The sequence below is a fragment of the Balaenoptera acutorostrata genome, chromosome 4 (genome assembly GCF_949987535.1).
Source record: "Balaenoptera acutorostrata chromosome 4, mBalAcu1.1, whole genome shotgun sequence".
NCBI classification, from domain to species: domain Eukaryota; kingdom Metazoa; phylum Chordata; class Mammalia; order Artiodactyla; family Balaenopteridae; genus Balaenoptera; species Balaenoptera acutorostrata.
This window is the reverse complement of record NC_080067.1, coordinates 11628525-11643276: the sequence shown is the minus strand read 5'-3', so window position 1 is coordinate 11643276 and position 14752 is coordinate 11628525. Positions and strand designations below refer to the sequence as shown.

The window sequence follows — 14752 nt, the reverse complement described above, 5'->3', positions numbered from 1 at the left end:
ACTAAAAATAGAATTACCATATGATCCAGCAATCCCACTCCTGGGAATATACCGAGACAAAACTATAATTCAAAAAGATACATGCACCCCTATGTTCATAGCAGCACTATTCACAATAGCCAAGACATGGAAACAACCTAAACGTCCATCAACAGATGAATGGATATAGAAGACGTACATATATACAATGGGATACTACTCAGCCATAAAAAAGAATGAAATAATGCCTTTTGCAGCAACATGGATGCAACTAGAGATTATCATACTAAGTGAAGTAAGTCAGAAAGAGAAAGACAAATACCATATGATATCACTTACATATGGAATCTAAAATATAACACAAATGGGGACTTCCCTGGTGGTGCAGTAGTTAAGAATCCGCCTGCCAGTGCAGGGGACACGGGTTCGAGCCCTGGTCTGGGAAGATCCCACATGCCACGGAGCAACTAAGCCTTTGTGCCACAACTACTGAGCCTGCAAGCCACAACTACTGAAGCCCACGCACCTAGAGCCGTTGTTCTGCAACAAGAGAAGCCACCGCAATGAGAAGCCTGCACCCCGCAACAAAGAGTAGTCCCCGCTTGCCGCAACTAGAGAAAGCCCATGCGCAGCAACGAAGACCCAATGCAGACATAAATAAATAAATATATGTATTTTAAATAAATACATATATTTATTTTAAATAAATAAATAAATAAAATATAACACAAATGAACTTACCTATGAAACAGAAACAGACTCACATAGAGAACAGACTTGTGGTTGCCAGGGGTGGGGGGAGGGGAAGGGATGGAGTGGGAGTTTGGGATTAGCAGGTGCAAACTATTATATACAGAATGGATAGACAACAAGGTCCTACTGTATAGCACAGGGAACTATATTCAATATCCTGGGATAAGCCATAATGAAAATAATATGAAAAAAGAATGTCTGAATGTGTATAACTGAGTCACTTTGCTGTACAGCAGAGACTGGCACAACATTGTAAATCAGCTGCACTTCAAAAAAAAAACACAAAACAATGATACAGTAAAATAACCTTTTGCATGCATCTTTGTATATGTTGTTAAGCATGTCCATTGGAGGAATTTCTAGAATAGAATTGCTAGATCAAACAGTGTGTGCATTTGTAGTTTTTACACATTATGACTAATTCATCTCCACAAAGTCTCCATCAATTCACATTCCGTCCCACAAGCAGAGGATGAGGGTATCTATTTCCACATACCCTCACCAGCACATGTGATGTCAGACCTTTTGAATTTCACCCACCTGATGGATGAAAAATGGCAATTCAGTGTGGTTTTAATGTGCATTTCTCTTACGGTGAATGAGGCTGGGATATTTTCACACGTTTTAGAGCCATATGCATTTATTCCATTTTTCCATTAGGTTGTTGGTCTTCCGTTATAAATTTTTTTAAAAAGCATCATTTTATGATATGACTTGCAGATATTTCCCCCGGTTTGTTTTGGCCTTTTGACATTGTTTTTTCAATTGTTTTTCCCATACACAAATTTTTTCTTTTTATCTGGTAGAATCGATTGTAGAAGCCTTTTTTTATGGCTTCTGGGTTCCCCCCCCCCACTAAAATTACCCCCCAAACCCCCCAAGATTTCTTCTAATAATTTTATGCTTTCATATCTTATGTTTAAATCTTAATTCATTTGTGATTTATTCTGGTATAAGATGTAAGTGTGTTTGTTTGCTTGTTTTCCAGGAGACGTTTTATCTGTGACCTAAAGCAGGAAACAAAAACATTCTCTAAACTATGAAGCCTGCAAACATCAACTATCACAACACTCGGTAACATGAGTAACATGCATGGTGGGAGTGGGACTTGAACCCAGATCAACTGTGTCCTTATCCTCACTGCTCTGTTCATTCAAATGCCAACCACCTGTGCACCCCAGATACTGCTACCGTGACCCACTTCACTTCTCATTTATTATTTCATCTGTGGTTTTTTTTTTTTTTTTTGGCTACACCATGAGGCATGTGGGATCTTAGTTCCCAGACCAGGGATCGAAACTGTGCCCCCTGCATTGAGAGCGCCAAAGTCTTAATCACTGGACCGCCAGGGAAGTCCCATCCATTTGTGTTATTTTAATGTCACAAACAGACTGTGGGCTCCTTGTGTTAGTTTGTCTTGTGAATCTTCTTGTTCAATATAATAGTTAAGTATATAGTAGGAGGTGCAATAAAAATTGGTCATTTGATTGATGGGATGTGTATCAAAAGCTACATTTATCAAGTAATAGTCATAATTAATTTAGAGACAGAGACAGATTTAAACATGCTAATGATGATGATGAGGATGATGATGGTCTGAATCCATTCAAATGGATTTTATTGCCTCATGTAGGAAAAAATAATCAAACAAAATGCAAAGTGGCAGCAGATGGGTATGCGGCCAGAAAACTGAGCATCTTTGTCAAGTCAGCCACCATTTGCTGGCATTCCGTTTGAAATTTTCATGTTTAATAATCTGCCTCTGATTTCCCAGGAGGACCCACACTGGCAGGCCTGGTGATTTGACATCGCTGTCCATTTTGAAGGACGCAAGACTGTTATTCCACACAAGGCAGATGCCACGTGGACAGAGGGCCCCGTTCTCCTGACTCGGATGAACTGGATATGGGAAGTGACTTGTCTACCAGCTGGATCCACACAGGGTTGCACAACTTCCAACGGGGGGAATGCCCTCAGGCTGCAGCGCTCTGGGGGCTCCGAGCGTGCTCACCCTGTCTCGGGAGGTGACAGCTTTGTCCCTCACAGCTCGGGGAGGTGCTGTGGGTGGACTTTGCCCATCAGCTCAGGACTCGGTAGCTAAGGCATCATGCCCAGGTGTGAGCCCGTGCATTCCAGATCGTGCCCTCCCAAGCTTCCTCCTTTGATTCTCACCACAACCCCTCGAACTACCCTCTATTATGCCCCCCTTTTCCAGGTGAGGAAAACTGAGGCTCTGACAGTTAAGGTCCTATGGAGCTGGGCTTCTGAGCCCAGACCTCCGGTTCCAAAGCCCACGCACTGTGATGGTTCCCGCTCAGTGCAGGCTTTCGATGGAGACTCTGAATTCTGAAACTCTTCAGCACCAGGAGCAAACCTGTCCAGCCACTGAATAAGAGCAGGTGGGATTATAGTAAAAACGAATCATCCCGGGAGAAGGCAAGCAGCCTGGATTCCAACACTCTTACTGCCATTTGGCATAATGGTTGCAACTAGTGACGGAGAGCTTAACTATGTTCCAGGCACAGTGCAAAGCTCTGTACCTACTACACTGCCATCTGATGAGGCAGGTACTCTTACTAACCCCATTCTACAGAGGTGGAAACTGAGGTGTTAAGAAATCAAACCAAGACCACTTGGCCAAGATCACTCAGCTAGTGGGTCACAAAGATGTCACTCAAGTCCACAGCTGTCTGAACGTGAACCCCATGCCTTTTCCTGCCACTGTCGTGAGTTCTCAGGTGCCAATGCTCGGAAGAGAAACATGTGCCGAGACCCCTTCTTTGTGGAGGAGCTAATTCTGTAAACTAGCAAGTGACTTGCGAGCCACAAAGTCAAAGAAAGTCTACGGCTAAAAGGATTCTTGGAATCTGGTCCATCGCTTCATTTTACAGACGAGAAAACTGAGTCTCACAGACAGCAAACGGCTGGTCCAACAGTACACGGGTCCCAGAGTCAGTGGCAGGTCAGAGAGAGAACCCAGGTTTCCCGAGTTCCACCTCAGTGCCTTAGCACCGCCAGTGTTCCCTCTCAGGGAACATTAGTAAGCAGGCAGGTGGCCAAGCCCGCTGGCTAACCGTCCCCACGCCGCCGCCTTCTAGTCGGACGTGGACAAGAGCAGCTGAGCAGCAGGCCCCGTGCCGGTCAGGCAGGTGCCCTCTCGCTTTCCTGACTGCGCAGCAGAGGAAGTGCGGGCTGGACGGTCAACTCGGATATGGAAGGCAAAAAAAGAAAAGAAATCATTTACTCAGACACTTTGGGGAAAGCGCTGCCAGGGCCTGAATCGTCCAGACAGCCTTTCGGCCTCCCGGTGCTCACTTCGTGGGCAGCCACGGAGCGTGGAGGAGCGCCACCCAGCCCCAAGGCCTCCCCTCAGGACACTCGTGCCCACCGTTGACTTTCCCCGCCACGACCTGCCCGACGCCGCTCTCAGGAAGGCGGACAGGAGGGAAAGGGTTGTCCTCGTTTGGAACCCCCCTAAATCCTGAACACTAATTTCAGCAGCGGAGAATCTGGTTTCTGGATGACCACAGAGGACCTGGAGGCCTTTTGGGGGCCACCCTGTGAGGTCCACCCCAATGCGGATGATCTCAGAAACCGAGCCAGTTCAGTTTGGGCAAAAAGGGCAGTCTGGTTTCAACCCTCAACAATAATGACGCACCTGGCAGGCCCCTCATAGAGGCCCCTCATACCTCCTCAAACACTTGAAGAAACCCCGAGTCACAGCAAAGTAAGAAAGCCCCAGTCCGGCAGGTAGGCCTCCACAGGTAGGATGGCCATCATCACCCCATCCCCCATCCGGTGGGTCCCCAAGACCCCCTTGCCAGGTCTCAGAAGGTCCTTCCTGGAGCAAGTGTCCCAAGAGAAATCTGCCAGCTGCAGCAGGAAAGCTCCAGTGCTCTCTCCAGGCTTCTCAGAAAGACACCAAGAAGACCAGGTGAGCGGTGGCGGGATGCGTGAGGAAAGGAGCAGGGAGGCCCAGGAGGGGAGCCTGTCCAGTTCCCATTCACAGTTCCTTCTTTTCTTTCCTCGCTTTTTCCAGACCTCAGCTGGTTCATGGTGCAAGCCCTCAGCAGCCACCAGGCCTCCCCTGCAGCTGTCGCAGCTCCCAGCACCTGCCTCCTGCTTGTGCTTATGTTGGTTGCCCTGGAGACATAAGGGCGGGCTTGAATGGAGTCGAACGCTCCGGGCTGGGCGATGGAATAGGGCCAGGTGTATTTTTTGTTGTTGTTGTTGTTTTTGGTTTTTTTGTTTTTTTAAACATCTTTATTGAAGTATAATTACCTTACAATGGTGTGTTAGCTTCTGCTTTATAACAAAGTGAATCAGTTATACATATACAATATGTTCCCATTTCTCCTCCCTCTTGCATCTCCCTCCCTCCCACCCTCCCCATCCCACCCCTCTAGGTGGTCACAAAGCACCGAGCTGATCTCCCTGTGCTATGCGGCTGCTTCCCACTAGTTATCTATTTTACATTTGGTAGTGTATATATGTCCATGACACTCTCTCACCCTGTTACATCTCACCCCTCCCCCTCCCCCGTGTCCTCAAGTCCATTCTCTAGTAGGTCTGTGTCTTTATTCCCGTCTTGCCACTAGGTTCTTCATGACCTTTATTTTCCCTTAGATTCCATATATATGTGTTAGCATACTGTATTTGTTTTTCTCTTTCTGACTTACTTCACTCTGTATGACAGACTCTAACTCCATCCACGTCATTACAAATACCTCCATTTCATTTCTTTCTATGGCTGAGTAATGTTCCATTGTATATATGTGCCACATCTTCTTCATCCATTCATCTGTCGATGGACACTTAGGTTGCTTCCATGTCCTGGCTATTGTAAATAGAGTAGCAGTGAACATTTTGGTACATGACTCTTTTTGAATTATGGTTTTCTCAGGGTATATGCCCAGTATTGGGATTGCTGGGTCGTATGGTAGTTCTATTTGTAGTTTTTGAAGGAACCTCCATACCGTTCTCCATAGTGGCTGTATCAATTTACATTCCCACCAACAGTGCAAGAGTGTTCCCTTTCCTCCACACCCTCTCCAGCATTTATTGTTTCTAGATTTTTTGATGATGGCCATTCTGACCGGTGTGAGATGATATCTCATTGTAGTTTTGATTTGCATTTCTCTAATGATTAATGATGTTGAGCATTCTTTCATGTGTCTGTAGGCCATCTGTATATCTTCTTTGGAGAAATGTCTATTTAGGTCTTCTGCCCATTTTTGGATTGGGTTGTTCGTTTTTTTGTTATTGAGCTGCATGAGCTGCTTGTAAATCTTGGAGATTAATCCTTTGTCAGTTGCTTCATTTGCAGGTGTATTTTTAAAGCCATCTGGGAAAGCTGGTCATCACGAGAAGAGCCTCCTTCCCTGGTCAATGGGTCCCTGCTTTAGGGACTGGTTCACAAATGCAAAACGGATAAAAGCTGAGCCCCTCTTTTGGCCTTAACCCACTGGATATTTTAAGCAAAAAGTTACTGACTGTATTGTATTTGGGACTTTTGCCTTTTGACGCAAATGCACCTTAGGGGAAATCATGACCTCCCGGCATGTGTAGAGACAGCGTGAGGTTCTGGACATAATGAGAGAAAAGGTTTGTACATCACACACCAGGCACTTTTTACAGTTCTTTGTGTTCATAATTAGCCCACTTAATCTTCACAACTGCCTTGTGAGTGAAACCCTACTCTGAGCCCCGTTTTACAGGCAGGGAAACTGAGGCACATAGAAGGCAACTTGCCTGCCCAACATCACAAAGCTAAGGGAGACACAAGATTCGAACCCAGGCAGCGTGGCACCAGAGGTCCGACTCCTAATCAATAGGCTGTTCTTTCTGCCTCTGCAATAATTTGGGGCCCAGAAAGTCCCGATTTGGAAATTTGGCCCTGGCACTATGTGACCTCAGGCAAGTGACTGCATCTCTCTGAATGGTAGTTCCCTCTTTGGTAGAACTGGGGTACTAATGTCTTGTGAAACTGTTGTGAAGATTAGAAGTCAGGTACGTAAAGAGTCTAGCAAATAAGCAGTGCTCTATGCAAGGTGACTTTATTAGTGTTAGTGGGGGCTCCCTTAGCTACTGGACCTCAGCTCTGGTATCACAGCAGGGGGTTGCTGAGCTGTAACCACCACTGCCCAGAAGGGGCGGGTGGGCAAGCAACTGCAAAAGGGCCAGCAGGACCACAGCTGCTGGCAGATGCTGCCGCTTCCCTGCCATAGGCCTCCGCACTCGCCAGGCCCCATGGGCTGCCAGCTCCTGTCACAGGCACCTGTAACTATGCCAGAAGGCTTCCCCAGTTGTGGAAGTTGCCTGGGGAAGCGTGTCCCCAGGAGCTGGTGGATCAATATTCCAGTCCCCTGTCTCCCTGAGGTCCTAGGAGATCTGAGCCCCAGCTGCCCATAGCAGGAATCGGCTCGTGAACTCCCCCAGGACTGACGGCCTTCCCTTCCCTGTCTCGGTTTCCCAACGCCCTACTGGGATCACCTCCCAAACACACCACTTGCACCCAAATCCTTGTCTCAGGGTCTGCTCTGGAAAGGGATCCAAATGACGACAGTATTCATGCCTGTGCCTCTGATCCTGATGTCCTTAAAGAAAGCACTCGGGGGACACTTGACCCAGTGGAATAGGCAACTGTAGGAGAATAACTGATTAAAGGCCCCCAAAGAGGTCCAGACCCTAATTCCTGGAACCTGTAAAGGTTACCGTATACGACAAAAGGAACTTTGCAGGTGGGATTAAATTAAGAAATTTAGGAGGGGGAGATTATCTGGGTGGGCCCTAAATGTAGTCACAAGTGTCCTTATAAGAGAGAGGCAGAGGAAGACTGACACGGAAGAAGAAGGCCATGTGACCACTGAGTGGCCATAGGAGACTAATACAGGAACTCAGGGGCAACCTTGAGCAGTGGTCCTCAAAGCGTGGCCCGTAGACCTGCAGCGTCAGCAGTGCCTGAGATCTTATTAGAAGTGCAAAGTCATGGGCGCCACTCCAGACCCACTGCATCAGAAATTCCGGGGGTGGGCCCAGCAGTCTGTCTTAACAAACCTCCCAGGTGACGCTGATGCTGGCTATAATGGTTAGCCATGGCTGGGCGTTAGAATCACCTGGGGAGCTCTCGACACTCTCAGTGCCCGATCCCATGCCCCGGAGAGTCTGATGCAATTGGTCTGTTCAGCCTGGACACTGGGCACCTGTAAAGCATCCCAGGTGATTCTCGTCTCTCCAGAGCTGAGAACCAGTGCTGTAGTTTGAGAACCACCGATCCAGAACATTAACTTTCAAACTGAGCTTTGCAGAGCTTGGGAAGTCTGGAAAAATGCCTAGAGTGCTAAAGAAGGATGAGGCAGGGTCCAAACCAGCAGGGCTTCTGACCCAGATGGTCCAGATAGGCAGAGGTAAGGAGGAAGGCAGCCCAGGTGTAAGACGGGAGCGTGCAGTGGGGACTCGGGAGCTGCTCCGTGCCAAACAGTCGCTGTGGTGTGGGTCAGGACTGCCAGGTTGCCCTGGTTTCCAAGAGGTTTTTTGGTTTTTAAGAGACATCAGAAATATATTTTTAAAATTTGTTAAATCACTTGAGTTTTAAATGTTAGCAACTAAGGCAATTTTAAAAAGTTTTCTCTGTCTCTCTTTTTTTTTTTTAAGTACTGCAACATGATGGCTGAGTACAGCTCCACATGAAGACTGGACTCGGTCCTTGGGCAGCTGGTTTGCGAGCTCCAGCTCTACTGTAAGGGTCTTTCATTCACCCCTTGAGCCCAGGAGACTAGTCTTCTCAGGGTGATGACAGGAACTCCATGTGGGCAGGATGTTTTTGTCTGCTCACTGCTGCATCCCAGTTCCAGGTACCAGAGTTGGGACTTACTAAGTGTTTGTTGAATGAATAAGTGCTCATAGCAATCCTGTGAGACTACTATACCCATTTTACAGATGAGGGAGTTGGGGCTCACACCACAGTTACGGTGTGAGCGTCCCACAATCACCCAGAGGCAGGATTCAGACCCAAGGCTCCCACAGCAGGGACAACTGTGAAGAGCAAATACACTGCAGCTGTGAAAAAGCTCGGCAAGATAAGGGGTCTGGGGGCACTTGGTACCAATTATAAGAGCAATGCGAGCAGTAGTTACGACGTGAACTGCGTTTCAGGAAGACGGGTCCCCAGCCTACTTGGTGACTCAAAGAAGTCAGAGGGGTTTCTGTTCCTTCTGGAGCTGCGTTGTTTTTGTATGGTCGTGGGTCTGAGGAAGGAAGGCTTGGGTGTGGTGAGTGACAATGTCGGTGCTTGGCCTGGATCTCTGGAGAGAAAGTCTTTGTCTCTCACACCCACCCCTCTGTGAGCTGGAGAGGGGTCCACTGCTTCATTCAGAGGCTTGGGGTGGGGTGAAGTGGGCAAGCTGGGACCCCTGGAGGGCCCTTTAATTTAAGGAGCCGCTCTGATTATATTACCCAGAGGAAATATGGGGAGCTAAATCGGAGGAGATGGCTGGGAAGTACATTACGGAACATTAAACAATAGCCGACCAGCATCAGACACAAATAAATGGCCCATAATCTACTGCCAAGAACATGATTGGTCCCAAGCAGTGGCCTGGCTGGCTTCCAGTCAGGGGAGTGCAGGGCTGGACACCACGTCCTATAGGCCACAAAACGCCGGCCCTGGTCACGTCCCAGCACCCACAGGAGAAGATTGCGGCACCCAGACAGAACTCACAAGCTTCCACAAGATCTCACTCTCCAGGACTGGAGGTGGGTCTTCTCTCCATCTTGTCCTGAGCCCTGGACCCAAACATCTTTGGGAGAGTTCCTGCCTTCCTGAGAAATCCCATGTTGGAGAAGGGAAGCCACGTGTGTCTGTGGGCATAGGGTCATTTGGCTCACACCCCTGAAGAGAATGTCTGTGAAATGGGGTTCCTCTGGCTCCAGGAAGCCTCATTCCCCAGAATGTGCAGGTTGAAGCTCATCTCACTAGAGCATCCTTTAGCTTAGATCTTTAACTCCTGTTACAACACAAATACCGCCAAAGAAAGATAAACCAGTACCCTGGCAAGTCATGCACCCTTTAGTATGAAGTCCTTGTCTCAATCGTTTGCTAAGAGCTTCAGGCACTGATGTCCTGAGGAGAAGGCAGGAGAGTGCAGAGGATAGAGACCTGGAGCTGGGTTTTTGGAGGCTGGGGTACAGGGCCTTAAAAGCTACTATTGGGCTTCCCTGGTGGCGCAGTGGTTGAGAATCTGCCTGCCAATGCAGGGGACACGGGTTCGAGCCCTGGTCTGGGAAGATCCCACATGCCACGGAGCAGCTGGGCCCGTGAGCCACAATTACTGAGCCTGCACGTCTGGAGCCTGTGCTCCGCAACAAGAGAGGCCGTGATAGTGAGAGGCCCGCGCACCGCAATGAAGAGTGGCCCCCGCTTGCCACAAATAGAGAAAGCCCTCGCACAGAAACGAAGACCCAACACAGCCATTAAAAAAAAAAAAAAAAAAAAGCTACTATCACCGTTTATCCATGGCCTTAGCAGATTTGGTCTACATTGCTAAGAGCCCTGGACTTAGAGTCAGTGGGCAGGGTTCCAGTCTCCAGCTCTCCCCACACGAGCTGTGCCATCTCGGGCAAGTCACTTAACCTCTCTGAGCCGTCATTTCTCCATATGAAAATCGGGAGTGAGGCCACACCCATCCTGGGTGCTGTGAGAGACTGAAGTGTGCAGAAGGCCTTTCATTCTATAAATATCACTGTCCTTGGGTCTGTGCCACCACATTCTAGAAACTGTACAACAACAGAGCCGCATCCGTGGATGGACCCTGGGGCTGAGTCAGTGCACAGACCACAGTGAGTCCAGCCAGGCCCGCCAAACCCAGGCCAGATCAGCTGACCCTTAGCTGATCCACAGACACATGAACTTCAACAATAAACAACTGCTGTTCAGCCACTGAGTGTTAGGGTGGTTTATCGCCCAGCAGGGGTTAAAAGAATACACCAAAGTTAGGGCTCCTGACACTTTAAACCTTAGGGCCGTGTTCAATAGAAATTAATATATCTGACACGTCTCTGCCTTCTTAGGCAAAATGAAACACATTTTGTGTGTTTCACACATCACAGTGCAAACCAGTCAACGAGCGGTAAGACAGGGGCGCCTTCAGGGGATACATACAGAATGGAGGTTCTAGAAATAATTCCAATCGGCTATCCTTTTTGATCTCGGAACTATTCCTTGGTTCTTTGCCATTTTTCCTGTAATCAGGTTTATCAGCTGTCTTTGTTGTTCTTGCTGTCACTGTGTCTATCTTAAGCAGCAGTCCCCTCCCCAATCTACTGTGCTACGGCTTCGTCACCACCCTCACCCAGCCTGCGAGGATGATGTCCCACTTGAGAGTTCACAGGCTTGGAGTGAGGGCCTGAGCTAGTTTTCTCTGCACCCAGGGCAGGTGCTTTAGTGCTGGGATTGCTATCACCAGTTTTGGTCTCTTTGATGCTTTTTGCTCCCTCCTGCTCCTCTCGGGGACCCGATAGCGGAGGCTGCCAGGCAATGAACATCTGATCCAGAGAGCTGTGCTGTGTCTGGCGTGGCTGGAATCCAGTCTTTTCTGAAGAGAGTGAAGGAAAGAACCAGCCCACAGGCCTGTAAGAGCGCTTCCTCCATCCCAGCCCGTCTCTGGGGCCTGCGCTGCCTGCGGTTCCCCCAGAGCAGAGCCGCGTCCTGCTTGTCTTGTGTCCCCTGCGGCACTTCGCACAGTGCCAGGTGCACAGTAGGCGCTCACTAAGCTATGGTGGGTGGAATGAAAAGACTTCCTGGTGGCACTTTTCACTATGTGCACGGGGCTGGGCTTCTTCAGAAGAGTTAAGAATCTATGAGCTTCTGAATACAGACTATTTCACCTCAGGTTGTAGGAAACTATTTTGAAAGGATTAAAGTTCTCCTGTGTTAAGGAACAGTTCCCGTTTCAGGGCATAAGTTTATTTCTGAACTGGGCTATCAGGAAGCCGTGGCGACAAGAAGAAGGGGACAAAGCAAAGTGAGGAAGCAGGAGGAAGCAGATGTCTTCTTTTGCTCTGTTGAGCTGCCACCTTAGTGATTCCCCCCAGAGCTACCCCATTGTTTTACCAAATGTTTAAAGAGCCCATCCCCCACCAGAAGACCTGGATTTAGCAGTTTACGAGGAAGTGCCTATGGACAGGTGGGTTACCTCTTCTCAGTGCCCACTCCCTTCACTCAGCCAGGGGCTGACCCCCATGACTGCATCAAGGGGCTCCCCTGCCCCGGCTTCCGGGTGGGTTTGGCCATGAGAGGCACTGCCAAGAGGTGGTCGGATTGGAGGGGAGAGCGGTCGGGGTATTTCTTCTGCACTTGTTCTCTGCTTTGGGTCCCTTTGTGACCAAGGCTCCTCTCAGCGGCCCCTCCTCCAAGGTCCCAAATCTCCCCGGGATCCAGTTCCCCACTGGTCCCAAATCTCCCCATCCAGTTTGTCCTCTTGCTTCCTCAAGCACCAGGGTGGTAAAGGCTTCCCTGGGCTGCTCATTTCTCAACCTTCCTTCTTGGTTCCCCTAAGCCCACCCACACCCCTGAAAGCGGGCCCCTCATTCCAGTCTTTTCTCGAACCATCTGAGTTACTTCTCCTTCCTGCTGTTACCCTGACTAGAATGGTCTGTACCAAGTCTTGCCTAAGAGATGTCTAAGCTATGCCGAGGCTCTCTCGAGGGCAAGGAGTTCAAAGAAAATCGGAGGTCCTCTTCTCTCCAGCTTTCAGAACTCATGAACCATTTTGGCTGAATCTAAATTGTGGTACAAAATGATGGCAGACTCCAATCTACAGATGAGAAAAGTTTTCATTCCTTCATGCACTCATCCACTCACCAACTATTTATTGGGCATCTACCCGATATTTCCCCGCGTAACTAGTGATAATGGCCAAGACAGACACAGTCCCTGCCTGCATGGTTCTTACAGTCTACCGCCAACCACCTCCCAGAAGCCAGAGAGCCCGCCAGAGGCAGGGCTGGGAGCAGAAGACCGAGTTTCTTTGAGTCCTGAGCCTTTGGCAGATCCTCCAAGGAAGCTATGGCCCAAACAAGGTTAAGAACCACCAAGCAGACCAAATTAACTCTGAAGCTTCCCGCCTGGATCGGGGAATAATGACCCACTCACTCCCAGAAGCTTGGCGCTTTCAGCCTGAACTGGGGGTGGGACATGCCGACACGCGTGGCAGCACAGCCGTCCTCCTTTCCTGCCCCCCACCTCCAACATTCCCCACAAACTCCCTCCATTCCTCCCGCTCCTCACACGGTTATAATTAGCCCCACGGCCTCCTCTGCGTCCCTCCCTCAGGGCCCACAGACGCTGGCAGCTCGACAGGTCGCTGAGCCATTCTTATGAATGGAGAGGGCTGGGGACTGCATCCAGAGCTGTGCCCTCCCTCCTGGAGAGCCTGTGTCCAGCAAAGGCAGTGGGAGTGAAACTTCTGCCTCAACTCAAGTACCTCTGAGGTGCGTGCTGGAGGCTGTGACGGAAGCGGCTTTTTCTGGGGAGAGCCAGGGGTGACCGTGGAGAACTGAGGGGGGCTGTGATGGGACCGGCTGCCAAGCCTGGGGTCCTCAAGGCCTCCGGAAACATCCGAGTTTCGTCAGAAAGGTTTAAACAGGCCATGCCGGTAACCCAATACTTCCCCTGCCCGGGGTCGGGCAGGACAAGGGCGACAGCCTGGAGCCCTCAGGGGAGGTTGCCAGGCCGGGGGCGGAAGGAGCCCTCTCCCCACCCCCAGTGCTAGCCCAGCTCCCAGCTCCAGGCCTGCCTGCCCCCTGCAGCCCCTTCACCTCCCCTCTTCGCTGAGGCTGAAGAGAAGCCCACCTCGGGGAGAAAGCCCAGCAGGAAAGCCCACGGGGCCGGAGAGACGGAGACCTGGTCCTGAGGCTGCAGGGGCCCCCGGACCCGGGACAACCACCGGGACTCCCTCCCGGTCAGCCCGCTGCACAGCACCCCCTATGGGCCGAGCCCCCCGCGAAGGGTTCAGGGGTGTATTTATAGAGATGTCTGGACGACTCACTTGCCTTCCTCTCTGCCTCTGTTAAGCTCCCCACAATTCCCGACCCAAATGCAACCCTGCAGCCAGTGAGGAGAAGAAACAGTCTGTTCAAGGGTTTCTGGCTTTGAGCAGCCAGGCAGGGACAAGGACAGAAGGGGCGTCCCAACGGGGGCTGGCCGGGTGACCGGAGGCTGCTGGGGCCGGCTCCCTCCCAACCTCCCTCCACCCCGAGGGGAAAGGCAGAAACATCAGGACTCAGGACGGCTGCAGAATAGCCCTCCTCCCTCCCCTGCCCAACAGAAGGGAGACAGGGAAGTTGTGGTCCTGCTTTACCTGCTGAAATTGGAAGCACGCTGGTGAGGAAAGTGGGCTGAGACACGATGAAGCGGAAGAAAAGCTGAAGATAAATTCCCAGGGTCACTGGATTCAGGACAACCATGCTGGCTGCGGTCTGCAAAGTGTCAAGTTCGCAAGGAAGGGCTGCAAGGAGCCTCGCTTATCTGTGCTTTGTCTTCCCCACGCTGTTTGCCTCTCTCTCCCTCTCTCTCTCCCTCACTCTCTCTGCCTCTCTCTCTCCCTCACTCTCTCTCCCTCTCTCTCCTTTCCCCATGCCTCTACCAAGAAAGAATGCCAACCATTTCCCACTAAACCTTCTCCGTACTACACAGGGTTATATTTATCTTGAGCACTGGATCAAATGCCCTCATTAAAATGAAGATATCTGAATTTTCTTCTTTGGTGACTGAGGTAAGAGGCCATTGAAGAGGTGATTAAAAAGGCAGCCAGATCTCGAATGTCCACTAGAAGCAGTCCTCAAGGGCAGACAGATTTCCTCATTGATTATCCACCAGTGCCTATCGCCTCGCAGCTGAGGTGTCCAGCAGCATCACAGAATCCATTCGAACCTCTGGATTCAAACTGAATTTCCGTGGAGACAAATCCTTCTGCTGTCAGCCTGTGACATTTTTACCCACTGGGGGACAAATGTAAAGCTG

At 50.0% G+C, this 14752-nt stretch overlaps 1 protein-coding gene across 1 annotated transcript in view; it reads right to left on the bottom strand.

Moving 5' to 3' along the window:
* Positions 1 to 14279, bottom strand: part of COLQ (collagen like tail subunit of asymmetric acetylcholinesterase) — a 72035-nt gene extending 57756 nt beyond the window's left edge. Inside the window, exon 1 of the mRNA XM_007167000.2 lies at positions 14091 to 14279. Within this exon, the coding sequence (XP_007167062.2) occupies positions 14091 to 14196 (106 nt within the window). The 5' untranslated portion in view covers positions 14197 to 14279. The remainder of the gene's footprint in view (positions 1 to 14090) is intronic.
* Between the last annotated feature and the right edge of the window lie 473 nt (positions 14280 to 14752).